The 17,332-nt window shown below is 47.0% G+C and overlaps 1 protein-coding gene across 3 annotated transcripts in view; it reads left to right on the top strand.

Annotated features, from left to right (window-relative positions):
* ST8SIA5 (ST8 alpha-N-acetyl-neuraminide alpha-2,8-sialyltransferase 5) overlaps nt 1-17,332 on the top strand; it is an 87,641-nt gene that overhangs the window by 51,197 nt on the left and 19,112 nt on the right. For 2 of the 3 annotated variants that reach the window (XM_023207471.2, XM_023207470.2), the window contains one exon: nt 11,425-11,517. The exons of the other annotated variant lie outside the window; for it this stretch is intronic. In XM_023207471.2, the coding sequence (XP_023063239.1) occupies nt 11,425-11,517 (93 nt within the window). The remainder of the gene's footprint in view (nt 1-11,424; nt 11,518-17,332) is intronic. 3 annotated transcript variants of the gene reach the window in all.

A 17,332-nucleotide genomic window follows, 5' to 3' on the forward strand; every position in this document is an offset into this window, starting at 1 on the left:
TGTGTCTCTATCTCCTTCAGTTCTGCTCTGATCTCAGTTATTTCTTGCCTTCTGCTAGCTTTTGAATATGTTTGCTGTTGCTTCTCTAGTTCTTTTAGTTGTGATGTTAGGGTGTCAATTTTAGATCTTTCCTGCTTTCTCTTGTAGACATTTAGTGCTATAAATTTCCCTCTACACACTGCTTTAAATATGTCCCAGAGATTCTGGTATGTTGTATCTTTGTTCTCATTGGTTTCAAAGAACATCTTTATTTCTGCCTTCAATATCGTGAAAATAAAGAACATCTTTATTTCTGCCATGTAGTTGTGCAGTTCTGAGTGAGTTTCTTAATCCTGAGTTCTAGTTTAATTGCACTGTGGTCTGAGAGACAGTTTGCTATAATTTCTGTTCTTTTACATTTGCTGAGGTATGCTTTACTTCCAACTATGTGGTCAATTTTGGAATAAGTGCATTGTGGTGCTGAGAAGAATGTATAATCTGTTGATTTGGGGTGGAGAGTTCTGTAGATGTCTATTAGGTCTGCTTGGTGCAGAGCTGAGTTCAATTCCTGGATATCCTAGTTACCTTTCTGTCTCATTGATTTGTCTAATGTTGATAGTGGGGTGTTAAAGTCTCCCATTATTATTGTGTGGGAGTCTAAGTCTCTTTATAGGTCTCTAAGGACTTACTTTATGAATCTGGGTGCTCCTGTACTGGGTGCATATATATTTAGGATAGTTAGCTCTTCTTGTTGAATTGATCCCTTTACCTTTATGTAATGGCCTTCCTTGTCTCTTTTGATCTTTGTTGGTTTAAAGTCTGTTTTTTCATAGACTAGGATTGCAACTCCTGCCTTTTTTTTTGCTTTCCATTTGCTTGGTAGATCTTCCTCCATTCCTTTATTTTGAGCCTATGTGTGTCTCTGCACCTGAGGGTCTCCTGAATACAGCACACTGATGGGTCTTGACTCTTTATCCAATTTGCCAATCTGTGTCTTTTAATTGGAGCATTTAGCCCATTTACATTTATTATTATTGTTATGTGTGAATTTGATCCTGTTATTATGATGTTAACTGGTTATTTTGCTCGTTAGTTGATGCAGTTTCTTCCTAGCGTCGATGGTCTTTACAATTTGGCATGTTTTTGCAGTGGCTGGTACTGGTTGTTCCTTTCCATGTTTAGTGCTTCCTTCAGGAGCTGTTGTAGGGCAGGCCTGATGGTGACAAAATCTCTCAGCATTTGCTTGTCTGCAAAGGATTTTATTTATCCTTCACTTATGAAGCTTAGTTTGGCTGCATATGAAATTCTGCGTTGAAAATTCTTTTCTTTAAGAATGTTGAATATTGGCCCCCACTCTCTTCTGGCTTGTAGAGTTTCTGCCGAGACATTTGCTGTTAGACTGATGGGCTTCCCTTTGTGGGTAACCCAACCTTTCTCTCTGGCTGCCCTTAACATTTTCTCCTTCATTTCAACTTTGATGAATCTGACAATTATGTGTCTTGGAGTTGCTCTTCTCGAGGAGTATCTTTGTGGTGTTCTCTGTATTTCCTGAATTTGAATGTTGTCCTGCCTTGCTAGGTTGGGGAAGTTCTTCTGGATAATATCCTGCAGAGTGTTTTCCAACTTGGTTTCATTCTCCCCGTCACTTTCAGGTATACCAATCAGATGTAGATTTGTTCTTTTCACATAGTCCCATATTTCTTGGAGGCTTTGTTCACTTCTTTTTTACTCTTTTTCTCTAAACTTCTCTTCTCACTTCATTTCATTCATCTGATCTTCAATCACTGATATCCTTTCTTCCAGTTGATTGAATCGGCTACTGAAGCTTGTGCATTTGTCACGTAGTTCTCGTGCCATGGTTTTCAGCTCCAGCAGGTTGTTTAAGGACTTCTCTACACTGATTATTCTAGTTAGCCATTTGTCTAATGTTTTTTCAACGTTTTTAGCTTCTTTGCGATGGGTTCAGACTTCTTCCTTTAGCTTGGAGAAGTTTGATCGTCTGAAGCCTTCTTCTCTCAACTCATCAAAGTCATTCTCCATCCAGTTTTGTTCCATTGCTGGCGAGGAGCTGCGTTCCTTTGGACGGGGAGAGGCGCTCTGGTTTTTAGAATTTTCAGCTTTTCTGATCTGTTTTTTCCCCATCTTTGTGGTTTTATCTACCTTTGGTCTTTGATGATGGTGATGTACAGATGGAGTTTTGGTGTGGATGTCCTTTCTGTTTGTTAGTTTTCCTTCTAACAGTCAGAACCCTCAGCTGCAGGTCTGTTGGAGTTTGCTGGAGGTCTACTCCAGACCCTGTTTGCCTGGGTATCAGCAGCAGAGGCTGCAGAACAGTGAACATTGCTGAACAGCGAATATTGCTGAACAGCGAGTGTTGCTGCCTGATCATTCCTCTGGAAGCTTCATCTCAGAGGTGTACCCGGCCATGCGAGGTGTCAGTCTGCCCCTACTGGGGGGTACCTCCCAGTTAGGCTACTCAGGGGTCAGGGACCCACTTGAGGAGGCAGTCTGTTGGTTCTGAGATCTCAGACTCCATGCTGGGAGAACCACTACTCTCTTTAAAGCTGTCAGACAGGGACATTTCTTCACTTTCTAAATTATCAGCACATCCTGCTGGTTTCATTCCTAAACTATTTTTTGGGTCTGTCTCCTTCTCCCCACTTCCTTTGCCATCCCTTGGTGCAATCGACTATCTTCTCATGCTGCAATAGCCTGCCCTCTCTCCTTTTACAATCCCTTATCACCACATCAGATCATGTTGCTCCTCTGCCAAGTCCCCATGATACTGGGTGGCCCACAGGCCCAGCTAGACCTGGCTCTGCTCACCTGTCTGACCTCCACAGCCCTGCCTAGCCACATTGGCAGTTGCTGCTGCAGAGTAAGTGATTGTATTTACTCACTGCTCTTTCTCTGGGAAGCTCTTCCCGCACATCCACATAGGGCTCCATACCTCTATTCATGTCCCCTGTCCAGAGTGGCCTTCCTGGGCCCCCCACTATCCTTCCAGGAACCCTCCAATTCCTTGTCCTACTTTTCTTGGAAGAGTTACGGCTACTTGGCATTATATTGAATGAATCATTTATTGTCACCCCCATGGAAGTGCCATGAGGGCGGGGACTCTGGCTAGTTCATCAGTACATTCTGGCCTGAAACAGTGCCTGGCACAGAGTAGAGGGTCCATAAATCTTCGTTGAGTAAAAGAGGAGAAAAGCCCTTCTCACACATCAACAGTACAGACAGGCCATGGAGGAGCTGTGTGTAATTCTGCATAATAAGAGCTGGACTAGAGGGGTGCCCAGGGGCTGCAGGCATAGAGGGGGGAGGGCCACGAATGGAGCCAGTGGAAGCTGACCCCTGGGCTGATTCTGTTGGATGAGTAGGCAGGGACTGGCAAGACAACAACAAAGGTTATTCCAGACAGAGGGACTCCTCCAGCAGGGAGAAGACCGAATCCTGTCCCTGGCACTGGGGTGGAGACAAGGACTAGGAGGAGAAGTGGTGAGAGTTGGTGGAAGATGAAGGAAGGAGAAGGAGGCAGCTAGGATGTAGCTCTTGGCTAGGGCACCTGTGGGCATGGTGGTCAAAGTCCACCAGCAGCAGTAGGGTTACTGGCCAGTGCTAGCATTCACACGCTGAGGCGTTCCTGGCTGTTGAGCTGAATTTTACAAAGGGAAGCCTTTTGGGGCCCCCTAATCTGGCCTGGAAAATAAGGTCATCACATACATACTCTCACAGGGAATGTGCTAGACACTGGATCTGGGGCCCTGCAGAACTCCTGGGTGGGGAAGGAGGAATGAATCTAGACACCAGGCTTTGCCCCGATATCCCCAACCCCTACCCTGTGCCAGAAATGACCCTCAGGCTTGGTGTGAGGTGCACACCTGGGGAAGATTAATCCCAGGACTATTTAGGGTTACACTGAGAACATCAGGCTTTTTAGCATCCAGTTCTGATACCTCAAAACAGCTCTGATAATTCCTGGGGACAGATGAGTGAACTGTGGCCCAAAGAGGGCATGTGAGGTTCAAGGCTGCTGAGCTGGCCTGTGGACCAACCAGGGGTCGGAGCCAGGGCTCTCCACTGCCATGGACTGTCTCCTGATAGTTGTGACCTGCAGTTGTTAACAGCTGAGCCTTTCTTGCCCCTCTCCTACCTATCTAGGAAGACACTTCAGTCCTTTGAATTGTCAGGCTGCAATTTTGAGACTCTGATTTCTGTGCGTTTGCTGTGACGGGTCGTGTGCTATCTCGAGACAGCAGCTGTTCTGGCTCTAGAAATAGTGCTGAGCTCACTGAAGGGCTGTTGCCCTTGGGAGGGGGAAGGGCTGCTGACTGAGAAAACCCCCAGAGAATGGTGGCTGTCAGAGTCAGGGAGAGGAAGTGCAGTGACATTATTAAGAGCAGGGGTTCCAGGCTCTCACAGTCCTCAGGTTTTTTTCCAGTGCCACCATTTACTAGCTGAATGACCTTGGGCAAGTTACTTTACCTCTTGTAGTTCGAGTCTCAGATATAAAATGGGGGAAATTATGCTTGCCTCATAGGGTTATTGGGAGGATTGAATGAGACCAAGTTAAAGAGTCTGGTATCAGGCTGCACAGTTGTGCAAGGTGGGCACTGCACAAAGATGCTCAGGCAAGGAGTCAAGTGGGGCTGAAGTACAGCTTACTCTCTTGACCAGCCATGCACCTGGTGCATGTGGCTTAATTTGTCTGAAGAAAATGGTGCTTTTTCCTGATTTGCACAGAGGTGCCATATGGGCTAGTGGTGTCTCTAACCAGTGTGGAATAAGTAAACAACTCCATGGTTCTCTGAGACTCTGCACCGAGCTCGACAGGAGTCTAGGTGTTCAGATTACTGAGCTGAGGTAGCTTCCCTGTTCACCTAGGGCTAGTGGAGGTTTAACAGGTGTTTGTGCATGACACAGGGACCCCCCCTGGGTTCCTATTCTCTGGAATACCATCGGTGTCTGAGGGTGGGGATGGGGAGGTGTTAGATAGAAAGCTGAATGCATGGACCTCATCTTGTAGCAGCCAGTGGTTGCTGGGACCCAGAGTACTTTGGCCCCCAAGAAAGGAACCATGGCCCTGGAGAAGCTCTAGAGAGGGAATCAGGCCAACAGGGGAGCCTCTGTGGGGCAGGCTTTTGGGGAAAGGCTCAAAGGAATTACAGACCCAGGCTCTCAGAGGGCCAAACCCTGGGCATGCTGAAAGGAGGCCCCCTCAGGAGAATTGCTTGAACCCGGGAGGCAGAGGTTGCAGTGAGCCGAAATTGTGCCACTGCACTCCAGCCTGGGAGACAGAGCGAGACTCCGTCTCAAAAAAAAAAAAAAAGAAAGAAAGAAGGAAGGAAGGAAGGGAGGGAGAGAGGGAGGGAGGGAGGGAGGGAGGAAGGAAGGAAGAAGAAAGAAAGAAAGGAGATCTCCTTAGTTCCTTAGCCCACAAAGCTGCAGCCCAGTCTGGGCAGAGGGAGGAGAACTCATATCCAGGGCCACTGTGTTCACCTCTTTCTGGCCTTCTGCATTTGTCTTCTCACTTAGCGGAGGGCAGAGAGATGGGGCAGAGCAGATGCAGCCTGGCGCCAGCATCATATTTGGCTGCTGGAAACTGAGTGGCATTTGAGAGGAGTTGGGCTCCTGATATGACCCGCTGGGACTATTTATACCTGTGAGATGCCCTACATGGTGCCAGGGTCCCCTCCCCTTTGAGGCGGGTAAAGATAGTCTTTCTAGCATTGAAAGAAGAGACAGTGATGAAGTCACTTTGAGAGGCTAGTGGAGTTTAAGAAGGTTGGAGAAAATGCTTCCCTCAATCTTCTAACAGGGTAAGGGGAAGCTCGAGATACTTAGAAGAAGGTCTGGGACTTAAAAAGGCATTTATTAGTGATTTCCAATAATAAAAGAATCATAACCCCATTGCAGAAAACTTATAAAAACACAGAAAAGTATTTAAAAAATAACCCATCATCCCATTTATTCTGATTTGTCCCTATTAATATTGTGTTACAATTCTTCCCTTTGCCTACGCATTCACATACGTATATATAATTCTTTTTGGAGACCACAGTTTTGTAACTTGCATTTTTTTACCCAACATTGTTATGTGAGCATCTTCTTATGTCATTAGACAAAAAAATTTAAGCAACATTTTTGATGTCTGTATATCTGTATCCAGACCAAACGGGAATTTTCATGAATTTCCATGGCACCCTCTAAAATGCAGTCCTTGAGCATCCTGTTAGAAGCAGAATATGGGGCAGTGCTTCTCAAAATCTTATTTCCTATCTTAGTTCTTTTGGGCTGCCATAAGAAAATAGCTTAGACTGGGTCATTTATAATTGTAACAGGAGAAATTTATTTCTCACAGTTCTGGGGGCTGGGAAGTCCAAGATCAAGGTGGCAGAAGATTTGGTGTCTGGTGAGGGCCCGTTCCTCACAGATGGCAGCTTCTTGCTGCATCCTCACATGGTGGAAAGGCAAAAGGCTCTTTGAAGCCTCTTTTATCAGGGCCTAATCCCATCCTTGAGGTCAGAGACCTCATAACCTAATCACCCCCCAAAGGCCCAGCCTCTTAATACCATCACATTGGGGATTAAGTTTAAACACAAAACTTAATGTTTGTACTGGGGATACAGACATTTAGACCATAGCAACCTCAAGTCAATCATCTTTAGAGACTGAGCTAGAGCAGTACGGACCAAAAAAGCAAAGCCCAGGTAGAATAGAGAAAGAAGCCAGGGCTATTAGCTACATTTTCCAGATGGGAAAACTGAGGCTTTAGACTCGGGCATGGAATAGTTTTGATGACTTGGCTGAGGTACTACATGGAGTGTTTTCAGGATACCTGCCTGGGATTTGTTTTAATCGGATATGGTAAGACATGAAAATATGGAAATGACTGTCATGAAGGAAGAGGTTTTGATGCTCACAGATCCCTAGAAACAGGAGGCCCTGCAAGACCATGGGAAGAAGCGCCTGGATCAGTAAGGAGGCAGAGGCAGTGAGGGGGAAGTGTGGGCAAGAACCGTCACTGGGATTTCCATGGAAAGGAACTGGTGAGGCAGGGTTTGCAGGTATAGGATTGGTTGATCTGAGTCATTTCAGTGGGTTCTGGGGTGCAGGGGCTATCCCCAGTTGCCTGGGACCTGGCCCTGGGGTGAGTGGGGCAGGAGCTATTCCAGTGTCCAAGAATATGGGAGCCTGATAGGGGCATGGGCTCTGGATTGGTTTGCAAATGAAAGGTGCACTCACAGGCTAGTCCTTCACTATCTCCAGGAATTGGCTAGCCCTGGAAGAAGCAGTCCCTCCAAGGTCAGCAAGGCCCCAGGTGTCAAAGCATCAGAAGCACATGGTTAATAAGTGGAGCCTCCAGCAGAGATGAGGTGATCAAGCAGGTCCATGTCCAAGCAGGACTTAGTGCGGGCTTTATCCACAGGGTGTCAGGGGAGAGGTTTACTAATCACAGCAGAAGGAGAATGTCACCAGTACACACAGTGAGAAGCTTCGAGTTGTTCATCCCTGACTCAGCCCTGCCATCAACCAGCTTATGGTCAGAGACTGTCTCTGACTCCCTGTGGCATCCACTGGTATCACGTGTTCTTTAGTGGCGGGACAAAGGGGACAGAGGGGAATGAGCATTTTGGGGGTAGTTCCTGTGTGCTAGTGGTTTCCATGAAATGCTCATCAGTGTTTTTTTCTCAGCCCTGTTGCACATGCGCTGCATTGTTTTTGCTGATTTGCAGATGAGAAAACAAAGGAGCAGAAAAGTGCCAGGCCTAATGTGGCTGTCAGAATACCATAGACTGAGTGACTTAGCTTATAAACAACAGAAATGTATTGCTCACAGTTCTGGAGGCTGAGAAGTCCAAAATCAAGGCAGATTAAGTTTCAGGTGAGGCCCCACTTCCTGGTTCATCAACAGCATCTCCTTGCCGTATCCTTACATAGTAAAAGGGAAGAGGCATCTCTCTTGGGCCTCTTTTATAAGGGCAATAATCCCATTCATAAGGGCTCTGCCTTCAGTACCTCCCAGAGGCCCCACCTCCTAATACCATTACCTCGCAGGTTAGGATCTCAGCATATGAACTGTGGGGGCGACACAAACATTCAGACCATACAGAGGCTAATGAGGGGTAGAGGGGTGTGAACCCAGTTCTGAAAGCCTCTCTAAGTATCACCAAGCCCACAGCACAAGGTCATTTGGAATCATGATGCTGCCTAGTTGGGTATATGAGTGATGTTGAGGATGCAGGAGAAAGAGGAACCAAGGAAGAGGCAAGGCAGGAATGGCTTTGTCAAGGAAATGGTAGGGCTGGCTGAGTGAAGAGAAGATGCTACCCAAGTTCAAACAGATTGTTTTAAAGAGGACAAAAAAGAGATGCAGAGAGGGGAAGTGTTTTACCCAAAGTCACACAGCTGGTTTGTAGCCATATCTGAGATGTGTCTGCAAGTCTCCAATTTCCCAAGAACTCTAGGATAAGTCTCAACCTAATGATTTCCTGCATCATTTGAATCTGGACCTTTTCTTAGCAGCAACCTAGGACCATGGCTTTACCTGACTCAGTGGATTCTAAAAGGCTTAGTTACACCAGCTCAGGTTGCAAACAGTGATCTTTGTGATAGGACACCAGAGCTTACTGTTGTGTGACTGGAAAATTAGGGGAGTCAGAGCCAAGGTCATGGACTCGTTTTGTGGCCCCAGGCTGACCCCTTGTTCTTATTTGCAAATAACAGAATCTACATTAGCTAGTTAAAGCAGAAAAGGATTTATTAAGGGCACAGCTAGCTCAGATTCATGGGGAAAGCTGAAGAAATGGCTGAACTCCCAGGACTTCCTCCCCAAACTGCAGTGAAATGGGGCCACCGTGAAAACTGCTGCCTCTTGATAAAATCATGAAGGTGTTACCACTACTGCAATTTCCAAGAGCCATGACACCTCTGCCACATTCTGCACCAGCAAAACCATGCCTTGAGCCTTGCCATTCTTCCCCTATAACAGGTCTGAATTCGTCTCATGCAAATACTTCTAACTGGCTGAACCTAAATTGCATCCAGAACCCTACCTGCAAAGGAGTCTGGGAAATGTCATTTTTAGTTTTCCTGCCTCTGTAGTACAGAAGATATAGGATAACAAAGACACTGTCTCTGTGTTTGAGATGCTCGTGGTTTGGAAAGAAACACAATTACATAAACACACAATTGTACTATTATGTAGATGCAAAAGTAATTGCGGTTTTTGCCATTACTTAAAAAAAAAAAAAAAAAAAAAAGGCACAAACTGCAATTGCTTTTGCAGCAACCCAATACAATGTTATTTGCTCTAACTAAGAGACAGTGAGCAGGGGCAGTCCAGGGTCAGGATCAGAGGAGGCTTCCCAGCAGCATGGTTAGTTGAGCCGGGTACTGAAAAATCCATTTGAGTTTGCCAGATGAGAAAGACAGAAAAGGAGTTAGGCCGGGCGCGGTGGCTCAAGCCTGTAATCCCAGCACTTTGGGAGGCCGAGACGGGCGGATCATGAGGTCAGGAGATCGAGACCATCCTGGCTAACACGGTGAAACCCCGTCTCTACTAAAAATACAAAAAACTAGCCGGGCGAGGTGGTGGGCGCCTGTAGTCCCAGCTACTTGGGAGGCTGAGGCAGGAGAATGGCGTGAACCCGGGAGGCGGAGCTTGCAGTGAGCTGAGATCCGGCCACTGCCCTCCAGCCCAGGAGACACAGCAAGACTCCGTCTCAAAAAAAAAAAAAAAAAAAAAAAAGAAAGACAGAAAAGGAGTTGTAAGACACAAAGGTGTTTGATATTTGGGGGATCTTCAGTACCTACTTCTTATTAACTTGGCCTGAATTCTTTTATGACATGAGAACAAAGAGCCAATTTATTTTGTAAATAGGGACCAATTTGTTGTGGAAAATATTTTAATATCTTAAAATATTATGTAAAATTATTTCAGTATGTAATTATAGTACTTAAAGCTATTAAATTATATTTAAATTATTAAGGACAAATATTTATAAATATAACTTTTAAAGTATCACAGTATTACTTTAATGACAAAATGACAATACAAATACAATGATGATAATAATAATAATAAAACTACCAATATTTTTTAAAGAAACCAATATATTGGGTAAAATGTTTCAGGATTTCTAAAGCAGCACACACATAAGTTTGTCCAGTGTGTAAGGGTATGTGGGAAATGACCATTGCTGTCTGTAGTGGTTTCTGGGAGATGCTTGAGCGATGCCTGATTTCCAATCCTTGGCCCTGGGGAGCCCCCCTCACCTCTGATTCTTGCAGACTACGTGTTGCAAGGCCACTGATCCCATATTTACAGTGGTTTGGCCCTGCAGGCTTCTGGATTCATGATGTTAAAGCTGTCCTAGGATCCAACCCTCCCAGCTCCATCCACCCCTGCCTCTGAACAACCACCAGGAAGAGAGGGGCCATGAGGAGAGGGCTCACTGGGCCTCTGCCACAGGAGGCCAGAGGGCCCTTTCCAGGGGACACCAGCCATGCTCATAGCCAAGTGGCAGAAAGCGCAGCCTTGAGTCAGCATGCAGGTTCCCATCTTGGCTCTGCCACCTTCCAGCTCCGGGGTCTGGGCACCTTAGTTAATTCCCAGAGCCTATTCAGGATGCTTGTGTCACTTTCCTCATAGGCTGATTAGAAATATTAAAAGTGAATGCATCCATCCATATCAAATACTTGGCCTGGCGCTTAGCCTATAGTCAGGGCTTAGTAAGTGTTGGCTGAAATTGGCATTGATATTCTGCATGAAGCTGGCAGAGGGACCCTGAGGTGGCTGTGACATGCCTGGAGCCAGCTGGTGCTGGAAGGGGCTTGATCTCTTCTGCAGGTAGACCTAGACCAAGCCCTGGTCCTGCCCTATATGGACAGTGTGACCTGGAGCTCTGTCTGATTAGCCTCAGTATTCTCAGCTGCCAAATGGGGAGAAAGGCACATCAGTCTCAGCTATGTCACAGTATGGGCACGAGGATCAAGTGGGCAAGGGGCAGGGAATGGAAGGGCAAGCTGGAGGCCTGAAGGCTCACTGTCAGACTCCCTGTGCTGTGCCAGAATGACTCTGGTCTCTCTGCTTTCTCTGATCACAGTACACACAGCATCCCTCCTCCTCCCCTCTCCTTCCCAGCCACAAACTTGGAATCAAACCTGTTTCTGAATTTCCCTGTTTGCTGAAATGGTTTATGCTTCTATAAATGCTTATACTCCCAGGGGAGTGGGGCATTGAGAGTAACTGACCACCCAGTGATCAAGCCAGAGGGCCCCGTGGTCTGCCTGAAGCCCCTAATGGGTCATCTGCTGGGATGGGGCTGGTTGGCTTTATTCATTTCACTGGGACAGACACTCCACCCTGCAACAAGAGCTCCTGCAGGCCCTGGACATCCTGACCTGCTTCTCTAGGTTTAACCTGTCTCTGTTGGTCCCCAGGTACTTTCAATTTTACGAGGGGCCTTTTGAATATAACTCCACGAGATGCCTGGAGCTGAGGCACGAAATATTGGAAGTGAAGGTGCTGTCCATGTGAGTGTGGCCATTTGTGGTGGGTGCAGGGAGCATGTGGAGGTGGGGCAGGGGTTAGGGGTGGGTGGGGGCGGGGGGCAAGCATGGAAAGAAACAGGAAACATGTGGTAGGTTCCTATAGAGCGTAAAGTAGGTCTCCTTCCCCAGAACCACTGGCATTTGGAAAGCCCTGGAGGGCTGGAACACAGTGATGACTGTGCCTGTTTTATGACAAAAGGCCAAGTTTGCAAGGTCACCTCTGGTGACTCGGTGTTAAAGTCCCCGCCTCAATTACCGGTCTCTTTGATTATCATCGCTGGCTCCTCTTGTGTAGAAACTGAAGAGGGCACAGGACTTTCTTGCCTGAAATTCAGTACGTTGCACTGCAGGGTTAAGCGTTACCCTCTTGCTATCACCTTAGATGGTTTTAATTTTATTAAAAGTTTTGATTTTTAAATTATTTAAATGATACAAAATTTGTGCGGTACAGATGGTTATTCAATGAAGAGCCACCGAGTTCTCCCCAGGGGTGACAATGTGGCTTTGGGTATCCTTGCAGAGTCAATGCATGAGTAAGAATCTGTGTATGGAGATTTAAAAAGTTTTTTTTTTTTGCACAAATGGTAAAAGAGCTATGCTTCCCACTCCCCGCTTAACAGTACATCACCTATGACTCTTCAACCCACAGGAGGGAAAACACATTACATGCTGAACATTTTAGCATGCATGTGCCCACCTGGGTTTCTGCCCTTCACAGAACTGCCATGAATTCAGCAAACCCATTAGAGGAATTGGTACTGTATTAGTCATGACAGAATCTGTATTTACTTGGAAACAGTTATATCTGGATGTGGCAAAAATATCGTTTATTCAGAGGCAGGCAATGTTGGGTGCTCAGATGGACTCACGGGCCCCTGACATAACCCCAGGGTCATCTGGGGTCCCTGGCCCTCAGGCAGGGACCGTTATTCCTTTACCCATCTGACGTGATTCCAGCTAGTGTGCATCAGGGGAGAGCATGGGTCTTGGGGTGGGCTGACCTGAGATCCAAAGCTGACTCTGGGCCTTAGCAGATCTCAATCTTTCTGCAAATGTCTTAACTTCTCTGAGCCTTTCCTTACCTATGAAAATGGGGACACTATTACCTACCCTTTAAGGGTTGCTATAGACTAGCTGAAATAAGGCATGTGAAAGTAGATAGCCGAGGATCACGAGGTCAGGAGATCGAGACCATCCTGGCTAACACGGTGAAACCCCGTCTCCACTAAAAAAATACAAAAAGTTAGCCGGGCGTGGTGGCGGGCGCCTGTAGTCCCAGCTACTCTGGAGGCTGAGGCAGGAGAATGGTGTGAACCCGGGAGGCGGAGCTTGCAGTGAGCCGAGATCACGTCACTGCACTCCAGCTTGAGCAACACAGTGAGACTCCTTTTCAAAATAAATAAATAAAAAAAATAAAAAAAGACAGTAGATAGCCCAGCAGCCTGCATGCTCAGTAGCACACATCATAGGTGTTCAATAAATGTCAGCACCCATCTCTCTCTTTCCTTCCTTCCTTTTCTTTTTGGAACTAGTAGCAGCAGCTTTTCTGGGCTGTCATGCACAGCGATTCCTGGAAAGCTCCAAGGGTGAGACCAGCATCCAGCTGGGATTAGCTGCATTGTTTATGGCCCCTGTCCTAACCCATGGTCTCTGTACCCTCTCTAGAGAAGGTGGGTTACAGACGCCACTCATCAATTTCACTGAGCCTTGGGCTGAACACATACCACTGTGGTGCCCGCCCTTGTGGAACTCACAGCCACTGAGGGAGACAGACATTAAATAACCAGTTACCATAAGAAGCCAGGGTAGTGACAGGGAACCCGACCCAGGCTGGGGCTAGGGGGAGGTTGTCAGGCAACGCTTCCCTGAGGAAGGGACACTGGAGCTCCAGTCTGAAGGGTGACAGGAGCTAACTAGGCCAGGAGGGCTCCAGGTGGAGGGAACAGTTTGTACAAAGGCCCTGTGCCAGGAAGGAGCCGGCTGTGTCCTGGACTCTGAAGGATGAGGCAGCTCGAATGCCAGCGTGAGGGGAAGACACAGAAGCTGCATTGCTAGAGGGTCAGGTAGGGGCCAGACCATGTGGAGCTTCATGGTACAGACCCAGGTTTGGGTTTTACCTTTATCCAAGGGCCATGAGAGCCACAGGAAAGGTTTTAAGCAAGGCCTGGGGCATGTGAGCTGGTTGGTATTTTAAACATGCCTCCAAGGAGATTTGATTTAGTGGCAAAAATGGCTGTCGGAGCCAAGTTCAGAAGCTGGTGGCAGAGAGTCTGTCTTCTCAGAATTCAAAGCTTTCAGGCCCTTCCATGTTTTACTGTGCAAATCCAGAGCACTGTGGTTGAGAGCACACCTTCAAGATTTCAGAGAATAAATGACTCATTTCTTTTCTTTTCTTTTTTTTTGAGACAAAGTCTTACTCTGTCACCCAGGCTGGAATGCAGTGGCGCAATCTTGAATCACTGCAACCTCTGTCGCCTGGGTTCAAGCAATTCTCCTGCCTCAGCCTCCCGAGTAGCTGGGATTACAGGTGCCTGCCACCGTGCCAGGCTAATTTTTATATTTTTAGTAAATTCGGGGTTTCACCATCTTGGTCAGGCTGGTCTTGAACTCCTGACCTCATGATCCACCCGCCTTGGCCTCCCAAAGTGTTGGGATTACAAGTGTGAGCCACCACGCCCAGCTGACTAATTTCTTTAAATTATAAAATGTATAGTTTCTTCATGGTTACTTCAAGGTCTGGACAGGAAGATTTAAGAAATCCTGTGAATGGGTCATCCTTCTGGGGAACTTCCCATCCCTCTACGCGTGTATTTTCTGTATGTTGGTGTTAGGTCCTATATCAGTTTGCTGTAACAAGGTACACAAAACTTAATTCTTCCACAATTCTGGAGGCCAGGGGTCTGAGACGAAGATACTGCAGGGTTGGCTTCTTCTGAGGCCTCTCTCCTTGGCTTGCCAATTGCCTTCTTCTCACTGCGTCCCTATATGGTTACCCCCGGTCTGAGTCTTGTCTGTGCCCTAATCTCTCTTTGTAAGGGCATCGGTCATATTGGATCAGGGCTCACTCTAATGGCCTCATTTTAACTTCATTACCTCTTTAAAGGCCCTATCCCCACAGTAGCCCATGCCTGTAATCCCAGCACTTTGGGAGGCTGAGGCGGGTGGATCACCTGAAGTCAGGAGTTTGAGACCAGCCTGAGCAACATGGTGAAACCCTGTCTCCACTAAAAATACAAAAATTAACTGGGCATGGTGGCACGCACCTGTAATCCCAGCTACTCGGGAGGCTGAGGCAGGAGAATTGCTTGAACCCAGGAAGTGGCGGTTGCAGTGAGCCGAGATTGTGTCATTGCACTCCAGCCTAGGTGACAGAGCAAGACTCCATCTCAAAAATAAACAAACAAAAAAAGGCCCTATCTCCAAATACGGTTTCATTCTATGGTCCTGGCGGTTAGGACCTCAGCATATGAATTTTGGGGAGGCACAATTCAGCCCACAACAGCCCCTGTCACAGCCTCCATTTAGGGCTAGATTAGAAATTACCCAGGGCCATTGTTCTGAGCTCAAAACACAAACACTGTTCAGTGTGATGGACGACCTCGTATGTCCCCAAGGTCTGACTGCACTCTCTTTAGAGAGGAACATGAGAGATAGTCACCTTCCATTGATTTCACTTGCCATCCCTTGTCCCTGTTATAGACTCCCATTGGTGGTGTTTGGGCCTCTCCACATTTGGCTTTGGTTCTCATCTCTACCTCGGGACACCCTCTCTGTCCTCAGGGGCTGGGCTCCTGGGGTGAGCAGCCATCCTAGCTGGGGCTCCTGGCTGAGCTGGGCTTTGCATGCCCTACGTCTTCTACAGCAGTTGCCCCTCTGTGGCCCCAAGCCCTGGGGATCTGAGAGGGAAGGAGAGGCTGGGCTGTTCATGGGGCACAAGTGTGTGTGCCTCCTTTCCTGAGTCTAGGCTGAGGGTCAGTAGGTCCTCCAGGGCTGAAATCGGAGAGCCGCAGAGGCCCGCCTCTGATCCGAGTGGTTCTGACATTATCTGGGGACCCGGGGGCTTCGCTGTGTTCCAGTCCAGCGCCATGAGAAGGACTCATAGAGGGTCTGACCCTGAGTCCTCGGGAAAAGGTTAAAGCCCACCTGTGAATGGAGGGTCTGATGGATGCGCTCTGTCCCTTCGGGCCCGCAGAATGTCAGCTGGTGTTTTGTTTGAGAAGACAAGGAGGTATGTGATTCATCTGGGAACGATTCTGATCCACAATTGCTGAAATCAGTGGTAAAAATCAGTCAGCCAGAAAATCCCCACATGGAAAATTCTTCCCTCCCTGACAGTGTCAGATACATGAAGAACGACTCCATGATGATTTGTTATGAAAACGCATTGTCACTAATTCTTATTAAAATTATTTACAGCTGTCATCTAGAGCTTCTTTATTTTAAAATAAGAATCTTCAGTTGCTGCCTGTGCTCACACCCAGATGGGGGTCGTGCAGGATAATTCCCCAGGCCAGCGTCTCCCATCACCCTTCCCCATTTTTCTGCCACTGGGAACTCTGTGCTGAGCCCAGTACTGAGACCAAGGAATAAGCTGGGAGCAAAGGCCAGCTGGGCAAATGCCCACTCTCTGGACTGGGAGTCCCTTTTGTGCCACTGCAGTGTTCACAAGTCTGTGTCCTCTGCCAGGCGGAGGTTCCTGGAGGGCCAGGACCCAGGCTTAGGCATCTCTGAGTCTGGCCCTGTGCCAGCTCAGTACTCACGTGTTAAATGAATGAGTGGACAGAGGGAGTGGGTGAGACCCGGGTGCAAACAGGAGGCCATGGAAGAAAAGAGGGAGAAAGAAGAGTAAAGAAAGAACCACTCTCATTTCATTACAATTAGCGCCCAGCTCCCTGCCACATTTCCCCAGTTGAGGGGTATTACTATTTTTAGTCTGTCTATAGATTATCTAAGTAATCAATTTCTTGTTCTACCAAATATCAACAGTATCTCTTGATCCTGCACTGTGTAAGATAAGGATATTTAAATTATTCCTACTCTGCAGTTCCCCCTCCAGCCTGTGGCTTCAGTCATGCATGGGTTGACTTTTAAAATGACAAAGCTGATAACATTTGTCTTCTATTTGTAAACCATACCAAGCCCTTTTTGAGACTTTTTCTAGAGATTGACTCTAAAATTTGAAGAATAGCAAATAGTGTTTTCCATTACTGGGATGATGTAGATACTGTTCACTGAAGGCCAGGGAGGCACCAGGCCTCCATCAACTTTCATGACCCTCTTGCTGGGTCATGTGGCTGTTGTTTTGGGGCTTCCTTCCTCTGCCTTCTGAGGTTGGATTCACCTTTGCTTAGAACCTATAGCTTCTTTTGTGTTTACTTCTTCCTTTTACTTCCACCTGTTCTCAAGTAAATACCAAGAAGTGACAGGTGGGAGGTAAGATTTTGAGTTCTTTTGTGTCTAAATGACTGGATTCTTCCCTTTTACCTGATTGTTGGTGTGTTGGGTTGTTAGGTTGTTTGGATTGTTGGTGTGGTGGGTTGTTGGGTTGTTGGCTTGTTTGGCTTGTTGGTGTGGTGGGTTGTTGGATCGTTGGTTTAATTGTTGGTGTGGTGGGTTGTGGGATTGTTGTTTTAATCATTGTTGCAGTGGGTTGTTGGGTGGTTGGTGTGGTGGATTGTTGGGTTCTTGGTTTGATTGGTGTTATGTATTGTTGGGTTGTTGTTTGGATTGTTAGTGTGGTGGGTTGTTGGGTTGTTTTGATTGTTGGTGTGATGAGTTATTGGATTATTGTTTTGAT

This window comes from Piliocolobus tephrosceles, chromosome 18 (genome assembly GCF_002776525.5).
Source record: "Piliocolobus tephrosceles isolate RC106 chromosome 18, ASM277652v3, whole genome shotgun sequence".
NCBI lineage: Eukaryota > Metazoa > Chordata > Mammalia > Primates > Cercopithecidae > Piliocolobus > Piliocolobus tephrosceles.